Raw genomic sequence first — 13,341 nt, 5'->3', positions numbered from 1 at the left:
ACCACGGCAGTGTGAATGAAGGCAGTGATGCTTTGCGTGTTATTGGGTGCGGGTCATTAACGGCACCTATAACCACAGTCACCTTTGCTTGACTTGTTTCTTTCTCTGCTCATGATTCAGAGACTACTCTTTATTCCTCTAAAGCTATTTTGTCTTGGCATGAAAGCTTGAATCACAAATGCATCGTTTACATTTTGGGGTTATTTCATTGCAGCATTGTATTTCACATGCATCCTGGCATTCAGCTAAACCAACTCAAATGATTCAAACCCTCTGCCTTATCCCATCAGTGTAAAACTAAAATCTAGCTTCAAGATGGATAACGGAGTTCAATGAATCAATGGTATACAAAAAAGCTGGAGAAACTCAGCGGGTGCAGCAGCATCTATGGAGCAAAGGAAATAGGCAACGTTTCGGGCCGAAGCCCTTCTTCAGACTTTATTGTCACATGTACCTCGGTACAGTGAAATTCTTTGTTTTGCATTCAATCCAGTAAAATCCTGCTAGAAATAAGCACAATCAAAGATAAGTTAAAAAGTGTAATGATTGTAGTGTATTAGTGAGACCGTATACAAAGACTCACCGCTTTACTTACACCAACAAATTTTCAAAGTTCATAAGAGTACAGTCTTATCTTGGCCTTAAAGGCCCGTTGCCCTGGCAACATCGATCCTCTCCATCCGCCGCCATCTTGAAATTGGCCCATTGTCCAGCATAGACCGTTGTCAGCTCCCTCCACCCTCCTCACCGGTTCCTGGTCTTCAGGGTCGAGCAAGAGACGAGCCTCGGATGCTCCTGGGGGGGGGGAGGGGCGTTCCAGGTTCGGCGGCGGGTGAGCCAGGCCTGCTGTCGGAGTGTGGCCACGGCTCACCGGGAACTTCCGCCATCATGCGCCGTCCTTTCATAAATTGCATCTCGGAGCTTCCAGCTGGTTAACCTTGGTAGCAAACCATCAGAATAAGCAGGCGAAATGTGCCGCTTATAACAATAACTCTTATTGTTCCCGGCTACATCTAAATCTAGTGTTTCTTTTTTCAGGAAAAATACCTCTGCTTAGCCATCGAGAATGGGAAGTTCGTGCTGTTTATTGACTTAAACAATCAACAAAAAGTGGAACGTGATAAAAGCCAGAACTCTGTCAGCGACGGAATGCAACACCAGGTAACTACTATGTTATTCAGATGTCCAGGTTAAGAGCCATAACTGACAATTCCCAACTCCAAAATGCTGAACAAAATGGAACACTAGAAGAAAATTAAGCAGCTTTGACCATATATTTATTTTATTTCAGCCACACCAGCTGTCCAGAGTTATTTTAGAATGAGCAGAACATGCCAATGTTCTATTTTTTTATTTTTGAGTAAAAATGTATACGTACTTATGCTGAACCTTCCAGTGAACATGGCAGGACTTTCCAAAATGGCCACTGCACGAAATATGGTCATTATGGATCCTGAAATGACTGCTAGTGGCAATGTGCCTGCTCCAGGCTCCTGCTTCCTAATATGAAAATAGTGCATTAGAGGAAGGGTGAATTGTTGTCAAGGGGGCCTTGGGGATTGATGGGTACGAGGAGTAGTGGCGACTTGTTCAAAGCTCCAAAGTTTCAGAGGCGAGGCAAAGTCTTTGGGACAATGACATTACAGCTTAAAAGGAAGTTTGAGGAAGGGAAGTTCAAATAAGATATTTCAAAGAGTTGAACTGCATCATAGTTTCACTCTTAGTTTAGAGATTCAGTGTGGAAATAGGCCCTTCAGTCCACCGAATCCATGCGGACCAACAAACACCTGTATACAAGTACTACTCTAGATACTAGGGACAATTTACAGAAGCCAATTAACCTACAAATCTGCACATCTTTTTATAATGTGGGAGGAAACCAGAGCACCTGGAGAAAGCCCATGTGGCCACAGGGAGAACGTACAAACTCCATACAGACAGCACCCATGGTCAGGAACGAACCTTGGTCTGTGACGCTTTAAGGCAGCAACTCTCCCGCTGACCCACTGTGCTGCCCTCTATTTTAGCAGTCGGGAGAAGTCGTCCCTGAGGCACTGTCTTTCTCCATTTTAGACCAGCCTTATTTTCAGCCGCATTAAATAGCTATGTTATATAATCCATAATGTGTCTTCTTAATTCAATCATATTAACTGCTATCCCAAACTATTATGATTTCGGCCATTGTCAGATGAACCCAGGGGCGGAAAACCCGGGGGGGCCAGAGGGGGACACGTCCCCCCCCCCCCCCCCCAAGTTTTTGTAATCTGGATTTTAAAACCCAGTGAAATCTCCGCTTTCCGCGAGACAGTGGGGGTGGGACTGATGATCGAGGGCGTCGATTGGACGAGAGAGACGTCGGTCAGCAGGCCATGGGGGCGGGACATGATCATTCAGCGCGGAGAAGCAGCGCTGGTATCCCGTCAGTCCAGACAGGGCTGTAGTTAACCCGGCGAGAGGCAGAGTTGAGCTGCATTTAGCTCTGGATTGAGTCTCCGAAGCCTCGCGCGTGTGTGTGTGAGTGTGCGCATGCGCGCGTGGCCGCCAAAAAATTGTGTGTCCCGGTCCCCTCCATGTTTTGATAGCGAGTTCCGCTCTTGGATGAACCTCATAAATTTTAGAGAAAAATCAGAATTCATTTCCTTTGAACCCTTGCTTTCAAATGTTCGTTTGTGTCCAAGTGTTTTAGATACTCAGTGTTCAGGCCCCTTGGCCCACAATGTCTGTGCTGAACATGATGCCAAATTAAACTAATCTCCCCTGAGATTATGATATGATCCATATCCCTCCATTTCCTGCATATCCAAGTTCCCCTCCAAAAGCCTCTTAGTTGCCACCATCATGTCTGCCTCCACCACCACCCCTGGCAGCACGTTCCAAGGATTCACCTCTTTCTGCGTTTAAAAAGAAACTTGCCTTTAAACTTTGCCCCTCCCACCTTAAAACTATGTCCTCTAGACATTTCCATTCTGGAAAAAGCTTCTGATTATCTATGACTTTCCTAATTGTATGTCCTCGATCAGGTCTCCTCTCAACCTGTGACGTTGCAGAGAAAACAATTCCAAGTTGTCCAACTTGTCCTCATAGCTAATACCAGATATTCCAGGCAGCATTCCGGTAAAAAATTTCTGCGCCCTCAACAAAGCCTCCACATCCTTCCTGTAGAGCCACAATCAGAACCGTAAACAATACTCCAATTGCAGCCTAACCAAAGTCATATAAAGCTGCTTCTGGACTTCTGCTTCTGAGTCTTAAGGGCCTGTCCCACGAGCATGTGACTCCATGCGGCAAGCGCGACCTAGCGTGGTCGCTTGAGCCGTACGGCCTCGCGGGGCCGGTCCCACTTCGATCGCCGGAGCCATATGGAGTTGGGCGGAGCTGGTCCCAACATCGCACGGGGCTCTGAAAAACTGATCGTGTTCAAAAATTCTGCGCGGCAACGGCCTGCCGGCCTGCAGCCGCCTCGACGCCGTACGCACCGCCTCGACGGGCGTGCGCAGCGTCTTGACGCCGTACGTTACGAGTGAACTTCCTGCGGACTTTGCTCGAACTTCACGTCACTCACTCGACCTCCGCGCGGCCCCCGCTTCCGGTTTGGTCGCGCTTGCCGCATGCAGGCGCATGCTCGTGGGACGGGCCCTGCACGGGGATCACTCGACCTTGGCGCACCCTACTTCCGGTTGAGTCACGCTTGCACAGCATGCAGGCGCATGCTCGGTGGGACCTGGCCCTGTACAGGGGATCCACGTCGATCTCTGCGCCGGCACCCGCTTACGGTTTGGTCGCGCTTTGCCCGCATGCAGGTCGCATGCCGTGGGACTGGGCCCTTTATACTCAATACCATACCAGCCAATGCAAGCAATCCATCTGCCTTCTATTTGTGTTGCAATTTTCAGGGAGCTTTGGGCTTGGATCCTAAGATCCCTTTGTACATCAATTCTGCTAAGGATTTTGTCTGTAAATTGTCAAACTGTAGTTGCATTATTCAGAAGCCTGCAGTTATTATTTTTCCTTCCCAGTAAAATATTTAAGGATTCCAGATGACCAACCTGTGCTAAAATGCATTAGGTGTCAAGTTCACCGTTAATTATTTTTTTAAATACTTCTACTATAATAGCACTGCCATTATTTGTATTTGACCTAAAGGTCCTAACAAAAAATATAGACATTTGTACTATATATATGTATAATACTTGAATTGGAGTTACTAAACCTCTGGTAACTTCACCTGAGTTGCCAGGTTGACCAGGGACCTTGTTTACGATAAAAGACCTTGTCCAACGTATATTACCGTCCAGCTAAAACAATTCCGTCCTGGCCTTAACTATCATTAAAATTGAACGAATGTCTGTTTGTTTTTCAGATCCAGATAATTATGGTCTTTTCCCAAAAAGTGAAGATTTACGTGCGTGTGGACAGGAAAACGATTCTTACTTCTGAGCAGGATCTCCCGCGCCCGTCCATTTCTGAGTATTATCTTGGTGGTGTTCCTGTAGAAATGCTGCCAGAGATGTAAGAGTCACTGCCTGGGATGGGGGGAGAGGGGGTCGGGGTGCTTATTCAGCTGATGTGTGCATTTCCCTAAAATCGGCGCCACTTTGCTTACCATTAGAACTTGCCATATCTTTGGTACTATATTCTTGGAAGTTTTCAGTTTAAAAAAAAAAAGACTTGCCTGCAAAAATGACCTTGAGATTCCAGTGTCTGTCACTTTAATTCCCCAACACACTCCCACTCGCCCCTGCCTTCTGGCCTCCTACATAGTTCACCAAGTATGGACGTAAGTGTGATGAATGCCACCTAATCTTCTGTAGTGGCACGTTGCAGATTTCCAGACCCACTGCTGAATTCATCAGTTTCATAGAATCAACTATTCCAGCCTTGCATCTCATATTTCAAACATTTTGCATTGTCTCATCTTTTAGTAAATCAGATTTCATATGTCTGTTAACATTGATCTGTTCTCAGGTCATACATTATTATTCAGATAATATAGGTTAATGTGTACGGCATTTGGGTCATATGGATACATAACTGGATCGCAGAGAGAAGACAGAGGGTTGTGGTGAAAGGCCAATATTCCATTGTCACAAATATATACATCTCACAATTCTATAATAATGTAAATGGGTTGGTTAGTAAGACTACAGATGACACCAAGATCACTGGAGTTGCGGACTGTGAAGAAGGCTGTCAAGTATACAATGGGATGTTGGTCGGCTAGAGAAATGGGCAGAGAAATGGCAGATGTAATTTAATCCAAACAAGTGTGGGGTGCACTTTGGGAGGTCGAATGCAAGGGGAAAATACACAGTTAATGGCAAGACTCTTAACAGCATTAATGCACAGAGGGATCGTTGGATTTAAGACCATAACACCCTTGAAGTGACAACAGAGTGGTAAAGAAGGCATATGGTACACGTCTTCATTGGTCGAGGCATAAGAGTCAGCCAGCCATGATGCAGCTTTACAGGAGCATAGATAGGATAGACAGTCAGAACCTTCTTCCCAAGATGGAAATATCGAATACTAGAGGGCTACTCATAAAGGTGAGAGGGACATGATTAAAAGAGTTGCGTGGGGCAGGTTTGCTACAGAGAGTGTGGTGGATGCTCGAGTGCCCTGCCAGGGGTAGTGGTGGAGGCAGATACAATAGTGGCATTTAGAGGCTTTGGGATAGACACATGGATATACAGTGCAGGGAATGGAGGGATATTGATTATGTGCAAGCAGATAAGAGTTGATCTTGGGATCATGTTCACAACGGACATTGTGGGCCAAATGGCCTGTACCTGTGCTCTACTGTGCTACGATCTATATTTATCCATTGGAACTCTATGATCTTTTACAGCCAGCACCACCAGCACATCTCAGTCAATCTCCCCCGCTCTCCACCGTATCACAGAGCTTCCCTTCCGTTCTAAAAACACCAAATGCTGGAAACATTCAGCACCATCTATGGAAAGAGAAACAGAATTAACTTTAATGTGTATAGGACAGAGTGAATGAGTGGGATGATCGCTGGTCGGTGTGGACTCGGTGGGCCTAAGGGCCTGTTTCCACATTGTATCTCTAAACTAAACTAAAGAAATGCAGCAGGTCAGGCAGCTGCTGTGGAGCAAGAGACAGAGTTGATATCTTGGGCTGATGATCTTTTAATAGAACTGTGCATCGTACAAACAATATTTCCCCTTGTGAAGGATATTAGAGTTTGCGACAAGAATCGAGTGCTTTCACTTGTCACCATCAGATATATTTAATTAATTCAATTTAAATTCCCTAGCTACTGTGGTTGGATTTGAACTCAAGTTGCCAGATCTTTAGTCCTGGCTATTGGATCACCAGCAACATAGCCACAGTCCTACCTCTGTACTGCGATGGTGTGTCCTGTTGTTCAGTACATACTGACTTATATTTCAGTCATATAGATGACTATTGAAAAGAAATAATAGACGCAAAATGCTGGAGCAACTCAGCGGGTGGGTCATGGCAACAACCCTGGAGAAAATGGATAGGTGATGTTTCGGGTCGGAACCCTTCTTCAGAATGAAGAAGTTACCAGAAGTTTAGTAACTCCAATTCAATTGTCAAATGTATAGTACAAAAATCTATTTTTTTCCAGAATGAAGAAGTGCCTGGACCATTCCAGACATCGCTTATCCATTTTCTCCAGAAATGCTGCTTGTCCTGCTGAGTTACTCCAGTATTTTGTGTCTATCTTTGGTGTAAACCAGCATCTGCTGTCCCTTTTTATTACATGTAGGAAAAAAATGCTAGGATTGCTTGAAAAATGAATATGGCGATCGATACGAGTCCAGTCTCGTGTGTGGAGCCCTCTTTCCTCCCACGTCTTTTCAACTCTGGCATTGGTAAAATGTCTCCTTTGAGAATTTGTATCTGTCTGCGGAGATCCAGCAAAGTGCATAGTTTGTCATTGCTTTGAACTGAGAGATACTTTCCCTTTCAGCCTGAGGAGCAGATTTCCCACAGGTGGCTCCATAAAGGGCTGCATGCGAACCGTGAAGGCCCTGGACAAGAATTTGGACCTGAAGCGGGAAAAGACCAGGGGAGTTAGTTACGGATGCTCAGCTAACCTGCTGGTGAGTCTTATCCTTCCTGTCGCCTAGTGACAACAGACAAGTAATGGGGAAGGAATTTTGGCTGCAGTGTTAATAACCAATCATAAGTTTTGGGAGCAGAATTAGGCCATTCGACCCATCAAGTCTACTCCGCCATTCAATCTCGGCTGATTCTTCTGCCTTCACCCCATAACCCCTGACACCCTTACTGAACAAGAATCCGTCAATCTCCGCCATAAATGTCCATTGATGGCCTCCACAATGAATTTCACAGATTCGCCACCATTTGACTAAAGAAATTCCTCCTCGTCTTTCTAAAGAAATGTCCTTTTATTCTGAGGCTATGGCCTCTGGTCCTAGACTCTCCCACAAATGGAAACATCCTGTCCATATTCACTCTGTTCAGGCCAAAGATGTGCAGGTTTATAGATTAATTGGCTTCTGCAATTGCCCCTAATGTGTAAGATAGAACTAGTGTACGGGTGAACACTGGTCAGTGTGGACTCGGTGGGCCAAAGGCCCTGTTTCCATGCTGTCTCTTTAAACTAAACTAAACTAAAATCACCATGAGTGTATGGGTACTTTTCTTGTCTTTGTCATTAACTGCTGTTCTTTACCTGCATCTGGACATTCAAATGATTTGACAGTAAATAATTCCAAGTGGGAAAGTACTTGGGTCCAAGGTTCTTCAACAATGACCTTTTGTGCACAGTCAATATGATTCTGTTCACTGTCCACATTCGGTACAATGCATATCTGCTCCTTCAGGTGCACTCCCTACAATCACCTCACAGCAGCAGTGACTGATTCTATTGTTCAGCTACTGCTCATTTCAAAGTCTAGTCCAGGAAAGGCACAACATGAAGTGTCATTGGGAGCGGGGCTTTGTTGCAGCACATTTAATATTTGTACGGTGTCCAAGTGTGGATGACCAGCTGCTCTGAAAGATGGCAAATCATTGCCACAGACGGCGGAGGAGGCGAAGTCATTGGGTATTTTTATAGCGGGATTGATAGGTTCTTGATTAGTAAGGGTGTCAAAGGTTACACAGAAAATGGGGTTGAGAGAGAAAAATTGATTAGCCATGATTGAATGATGGAACAGATTTGATGGGTCGAATGGCCTAATACTAATTGTCCTAATAATGTATGCACATGCATATACACACACGCGCGCGCACACACACACACTCACACACACTCACACACACACACACACACTCACACCCGTGCTGCGCAAACACACATACAAACACACCCACACACACATATACACATACATGTGTAGGAAAGAACTGCAGATGTTGGTTTAAAGCGAAGATAGACACAAAATGCTGGAGTAACTCAGCGGGACAGGCAGCATCTCTGGAGAGAAGGAATGGGTGACGTTTTGGGACAAGACCCTTCAGAAGAAGAAGGATCTCGACCTGAAACGTCACCCATTCCTTCTCTCCAGAGATGCTGCCTGTCCCGCTGAGTTACTCCAGCATTTTGTGTCTACATGCACACACACATACAGTTAACAAAGCTGTTAGTGCCAGAATAATTCAGCCTGACATTATTCTGCATTTTGTTTCAGGTCTCGCGCTCTGTCGACTTTACAGGCCAGGGTTACATGAGTCTGATGCCTCAGAATATTCTGGCCCTTCGTAACGACTTCATGTCAGGCTTTGGTTTCCAGACCCAGCAACAGAACGCTCTGATGTATTACTACCGCACGACGGTAAGTGGGTGCTGTGGGTGGGCAGCGTGGCTAGAAGTAGGGCGCACCTGTACTGCTCAGGCCAGGTGCAAAACCAACCCCCTTGAGGGTGGCTAGAAATGTACAGGAGAGAGAGGCACAAGAAACTGCAGATACTGGAATCTTGAGCAAAACACCGAGTGCTGGGGTAATTCAACGGGCCAGGCAGTGGGTGGAGGTGTTTCGGGTCGGGAGCCTTCTTTAGATTGATGGATATGTGCACATGGCTGGGCTGTTGTTGAAGCCATTGCTTCTTCTTGCAAAAACTGGCTGCAAATCTTGAGGTGGGCATCTCTGCCTCTGACAGAACTGGTGCAGAATGCAAAACCAAGTGCATATAGCAGGCTGATGGGCCTTGAGTTCATTTACAACCTGCTCCTTTCACCAGAGGGTAGGATTATGTTCTTTTCCAAGGTTCTCCCTGTCACAGTTAGATCGCTCTGCAAATCACCTGGCATGATCTGAAGAGTTTAGAACACAAAAAATATCTGCTCCAGGTTATTGAATGGCACCCTTCAGGAGCCAGCCTGTGTTTGTTACACTTCACATGATAAGCTGTGCAGGAAGGAACTGCAGATGCTGGTTTACACCGAAGATAGGCACAAAATGCTGGAATAACTGAGCGGGTCAGGCATCATCTCTGGAGGAAAAGAATAGTTGACATTTCAGGTCTGAAGAAGGGTTAGAGTTTGCACATTCTCCCTATTGCAACATGAGTTTCCTCCGGTTACTCCGGTTTCTTTCCACAATGTAGAACTAGTATGAAAGAGTGATCAGTGGTTAGTGTGGATTCTGGCTGAAAGGCCTGTTTCTGCACTGTATCTTTTAATTAACAAACATAAAATAAATAGCTTTAAGGTTGGGGGGAGGAAGATTTAATGGGAACCTGTGTAAATTGCTCGTATCTAAGCTTCCCCCCAGTCTAGTTTCAGTAAAAACACTGAATCAAGCACTTGAACAACTAATCTTTTTTTAAACAAAAGCGCATAACAGTTCAACTACTACCTATCCCACCGCGTGTTCATTCCTCATGTTCAAAAGGGAACTGCAGATGCTGGAATATCGAAGGTACACAAAATTGCTGGAGGAACTCAGCGGGTGCAGCAGCATCTATGGAGCGAAGGAAATAGGCGACGTTTCGGGCCGAAACCCTTCTTCAGACTGATGGGGGGTGGGGAAAGAAAGAAGGAAAAAGGGAGGAGGAGGAGCCCGAGGGCGGGCGGATGGGAGGGTGGGAGGAGACAGCTAGAGGGTGAAGGAAGGGGAGGGGACAGCACAGGCTAGCCAAATTGGGGGAACTCAACATTGAATTCCCCCAATTTGGCTAGCCTGTGCTGTCCCCTCCCCTTCCTTCACCCTCTAGCTGTCTCCTCCCACCCTCCCATCCGCCCGCCCTCGGGCTCCTCCTCCTCCCTTTTTCCTTCTTTCTTTCCCCACCCCCCATCAGTCTGAAGAAGGGTTTCGGCCCGAAACGTCGCCTATTTCCTTCGCTCCATAGATGCTGCTGCACCCGCTGAGTTCCTCCAGCAATTTTGTGTACCTTGTTCATTCCTCATATCGGCCTGCTCAAGCCCTCTAGGCCTCGCTCAAACATAGACACTCCAGAAAGTCACGCAGTCCCAAGCGCTGTCCCAGAAGATCGACGCTGGACCTCATGGTAGCGGACTCATGGGAGGGGCCAAACCACATGGGGGTGGTTTCTTAATAATCCAATTACAGATATCGATTAACCCCATACATAACAGACATTTCCCTAACCCAATAATACCGCAGCTCAATACATTGTATTCAAACGGGACTACGCAAGGAAGCCAACATAGAAACATTTACCCTGATCTGCAAGAAACCCAGACAAGGCTCAATACCTCATCCAATCAACACTCGGCAAAGTAGAACTCTGCAACATTATTTACAATTATTTACAAGGTGTGTGTCTGGTTTGCAGCCATCCAATCCATTCTGTGCATTTTGCACCTAATTGACAGGGTCTGCAGATGTTCTTATTCTTTTCTTGCAAATTGTATCTAGGCTCTAGACACACTGGCACCACTCCGCAGCTTGTCCCAGCTCTGCAGAGAGCAATTCCAAATTGACCAAATCTCCCAGCAGCCCTGAAGCTTTTACCCCATTTTAAAGTTCTAGCCTCTCCAATTTAGCCAGGATTAACACCTGAGGGGTAACCTTTTTACACAAAGGGCGGTGGGTGCATGGAACAAGCTGCCGAAGGAGATAGTTGAGGCAGGGACTATCGCATCGTTTAAGAAACATTTGGACAGGAACATAGATAGGGCAGGTTTAGAGGGATATGGGCCAAAAGCAGGCAGGTGGGACTAGTATTATTGGGGGCATGTTGGTCGGTGTGGGCAAGTTGTGCCAAAGGGCCTGTTTCCACGCTGTATGACTCTGGCTAAATGAGTGTGTTTGCCCATGCTACAAGCAAATAAATATTTCATATTCATAAAATATGGGCCGGATTTTGAAACTTAGTTTAAAACAAAATCTGTTTTTCTAACACACAACTTGCTATTCTCCAGTTGAACTTAATTTTTTTTTGCTTTGCCTTGTTAGGAAGGGAACTGTCAAGTCTCTTTGAAGCAGCGACAAGTGGCCCTTAAGGTATTAAATACGGAAGTTAAAAGTCAAATGAATTATACAGACGGGAACCTGCACTATGTCTTCTTCTTTATCAAGAATGATCAGTAAGTCCTCTGCTTATACAGCTCTAAATGTTAATTGATAAAACAATGTACAGCAACATCTGAAACTGGCAAATTCTACTGTAGTTATTATTTTATGGGATTATCTGAAAAATATCCAGCCAGTACATGGCCTTTTAACCACATATGTCATAGAATTGTGGCACGCTGGCAGAGTGGTAGAGCTGCTGCCTTCCAGCGCCAAAGACCTGGGTTCAATCATGACTACGGGTGCTGTCTGTATAGAGTTTGTACATTGTTGGCTGGGGAAGGTCTGATAACAAAAGGTATACAAGGATGCGACCACTGGAACTGGTAGGATGACCAGGGTAAGGGAGGGGAGAGTACATGGGAGGGAGGGGCTGGCTAGGGTGTAATCCTGGTTAGATATCAACCTGCACCATGTGTCTCAGATTTATATGATGCATTTCACATGTCATGCAGCATTTTGCAGCCATTAACTAACTTTATGAAATGTGGTCACCGCTGTAATTGAAATTTAACGCTAACCTGCCATTTTCCTTTCTTTCCCTGAGGATCACAATGAACATCGATGATCAGGAGAAACTGCAAGCAAAACTGTCCAGGAGAAGCAGGCGGCAGCTGAGGGAGATTAAGGAGGGACACCTTTACCTGGGCGGTGGGCCGGCAACTGACCTGGGAGCTAATTTGACCGGCTGCATGAGCAACATTTTCATGCATCAGTGAGTTTTGAGAGTACACAGGATCAACAATCAGCTAACCTGGTCCTCAGTAGGGATGCCATTCATTCCCTTCTCGAATACTTGAAGTGTAGATCAAACCTGCTGGTCACTTTACTAATGCAGTACTGCCTGGTATTCTGGGCACGACTCAACGACTAAATTATTTAATAAAACAGAAAATACTGAGAATACTCAGCTGATCAGGTAACATCATTAGGCAAAGTGGGGCGGCACGGTGGGGTAGCGGTAGTTACTGCCTTATAGCGCCGGAGACCCAGGTTCGATCCCGACTACGTGTGCTGTCTGTATGGAGTTTTACGTTCTCCCCGTGACCTACGTGGGTTTCCTCCGAGATCTTCGGTATAAATGTATGAATGTAAAATTGGCCCTATTGTGTGTAAGATAGTGTAAATGTGCGGGGAGCGCTGGTCGGCATGGACTTGGTGGGCCGACGGGCTGGTTTGCGCTGTTTCTCTACACTAAACTAAACAGAGATCGAGGGATAAACCCGAGCTCATTGAGTCTTCTTTATAGCTATAACCTCTGTCCTGGCAACATCCTTGTAAATCTTTGCACCCCCTAGGTCCAATTACAATTTTCGCATAACCTGGTCAACCAAACATGATGGCACGGGGATGCAGCTGGTAGTGCCACTGTTTCACAGTATTGTACACTCGGGTAGTTCAATCCCAAACTTTTTAGACCTTATTTTAGACTTTAGAGAGACAGGTTGGAAACAGGCCCATCGGCCCAATAAATCCACGCCGACCTGCAATCACCTGTACATCAGCACTGTCCTACACACTAGGGACAATGTACCATTAGTGTACTGCCCAGGTGAAGTTTGCTGTACGATTTTACCGGATTGTATGCAAAAGCAAGGATTTCACTGTATGCGTATTACTACATACGCCATTAAAATATCAATGAATAATTTTACCTCAGCTACAAACCTGTACGTCTTTGGAGTGTGGGAGGAAAATGGAGCACCCGGAGAAATCCCACGCAGGCCACAACCCACGTGGTCATGGGGAGAAGATAGGAACTCCACACAGACAGCATCAAACCCGGGTCTCTGGCGCTGTAAGGCAGCAACTCTAGTGCTGAGCCACGGTGCCACATCTT

General features: G+C 45.9%; 1 protein-coding gene across 1 annotated transcript in view; it reads left to right on the top strand.

Moving 5' to 3' along the window:
• The window catches only part of lama5 (laminin subunit alpha 5), a 276,023-nt gene that overhangs the window by 248,242 nt on the left and 14,440 nt on the right, over positions 1-13,341 (top strand). Inside the window, exons 66-71 of the mRNA XM_033041941.1 lie at positions 1,039-1,161; positions 4,361-4,509; positions 6,965-7,097; positions 8,655-8,798; positions 11,385-11,515; positions 12,049-12,216. Coding sequence (XP_032897832.1) covers positions 1,039-1,161; positions 4,361-4,509; positions 6,965-7,097; positions 8,655-8,798; positions 11,385-11,515; positions 12,049-12,216 — 848 coding nt within the window. The remainder of the gene's footprint in view (positions 1-1,038; positions 1,162-4,360; positions 4,510-6,964; positions 7,098-8,654; positions 8,799-11,384; positions 11,516-12,048; positions 12,217-13,341) is intronic.

Source organism: Amblyraja radiata, chromosome 23 (assembly GCF_010909765.2).
Source record: "Amblyraja radiata isolate CabotCenter1 chromosome 23, sAmbRad1.1.pri, whole genome shotgun sequence".
NCBI lineage: Eukaryota > Metazoa > Chordata > Chondrichthyes > Rajiformes > Rajidae > Amblyraja > Amblyraja radiata.
Note: the sequence above shows the minus strand (reverse complement) of the source record. Positions and strands in the feature narration are given on the sequence as shown.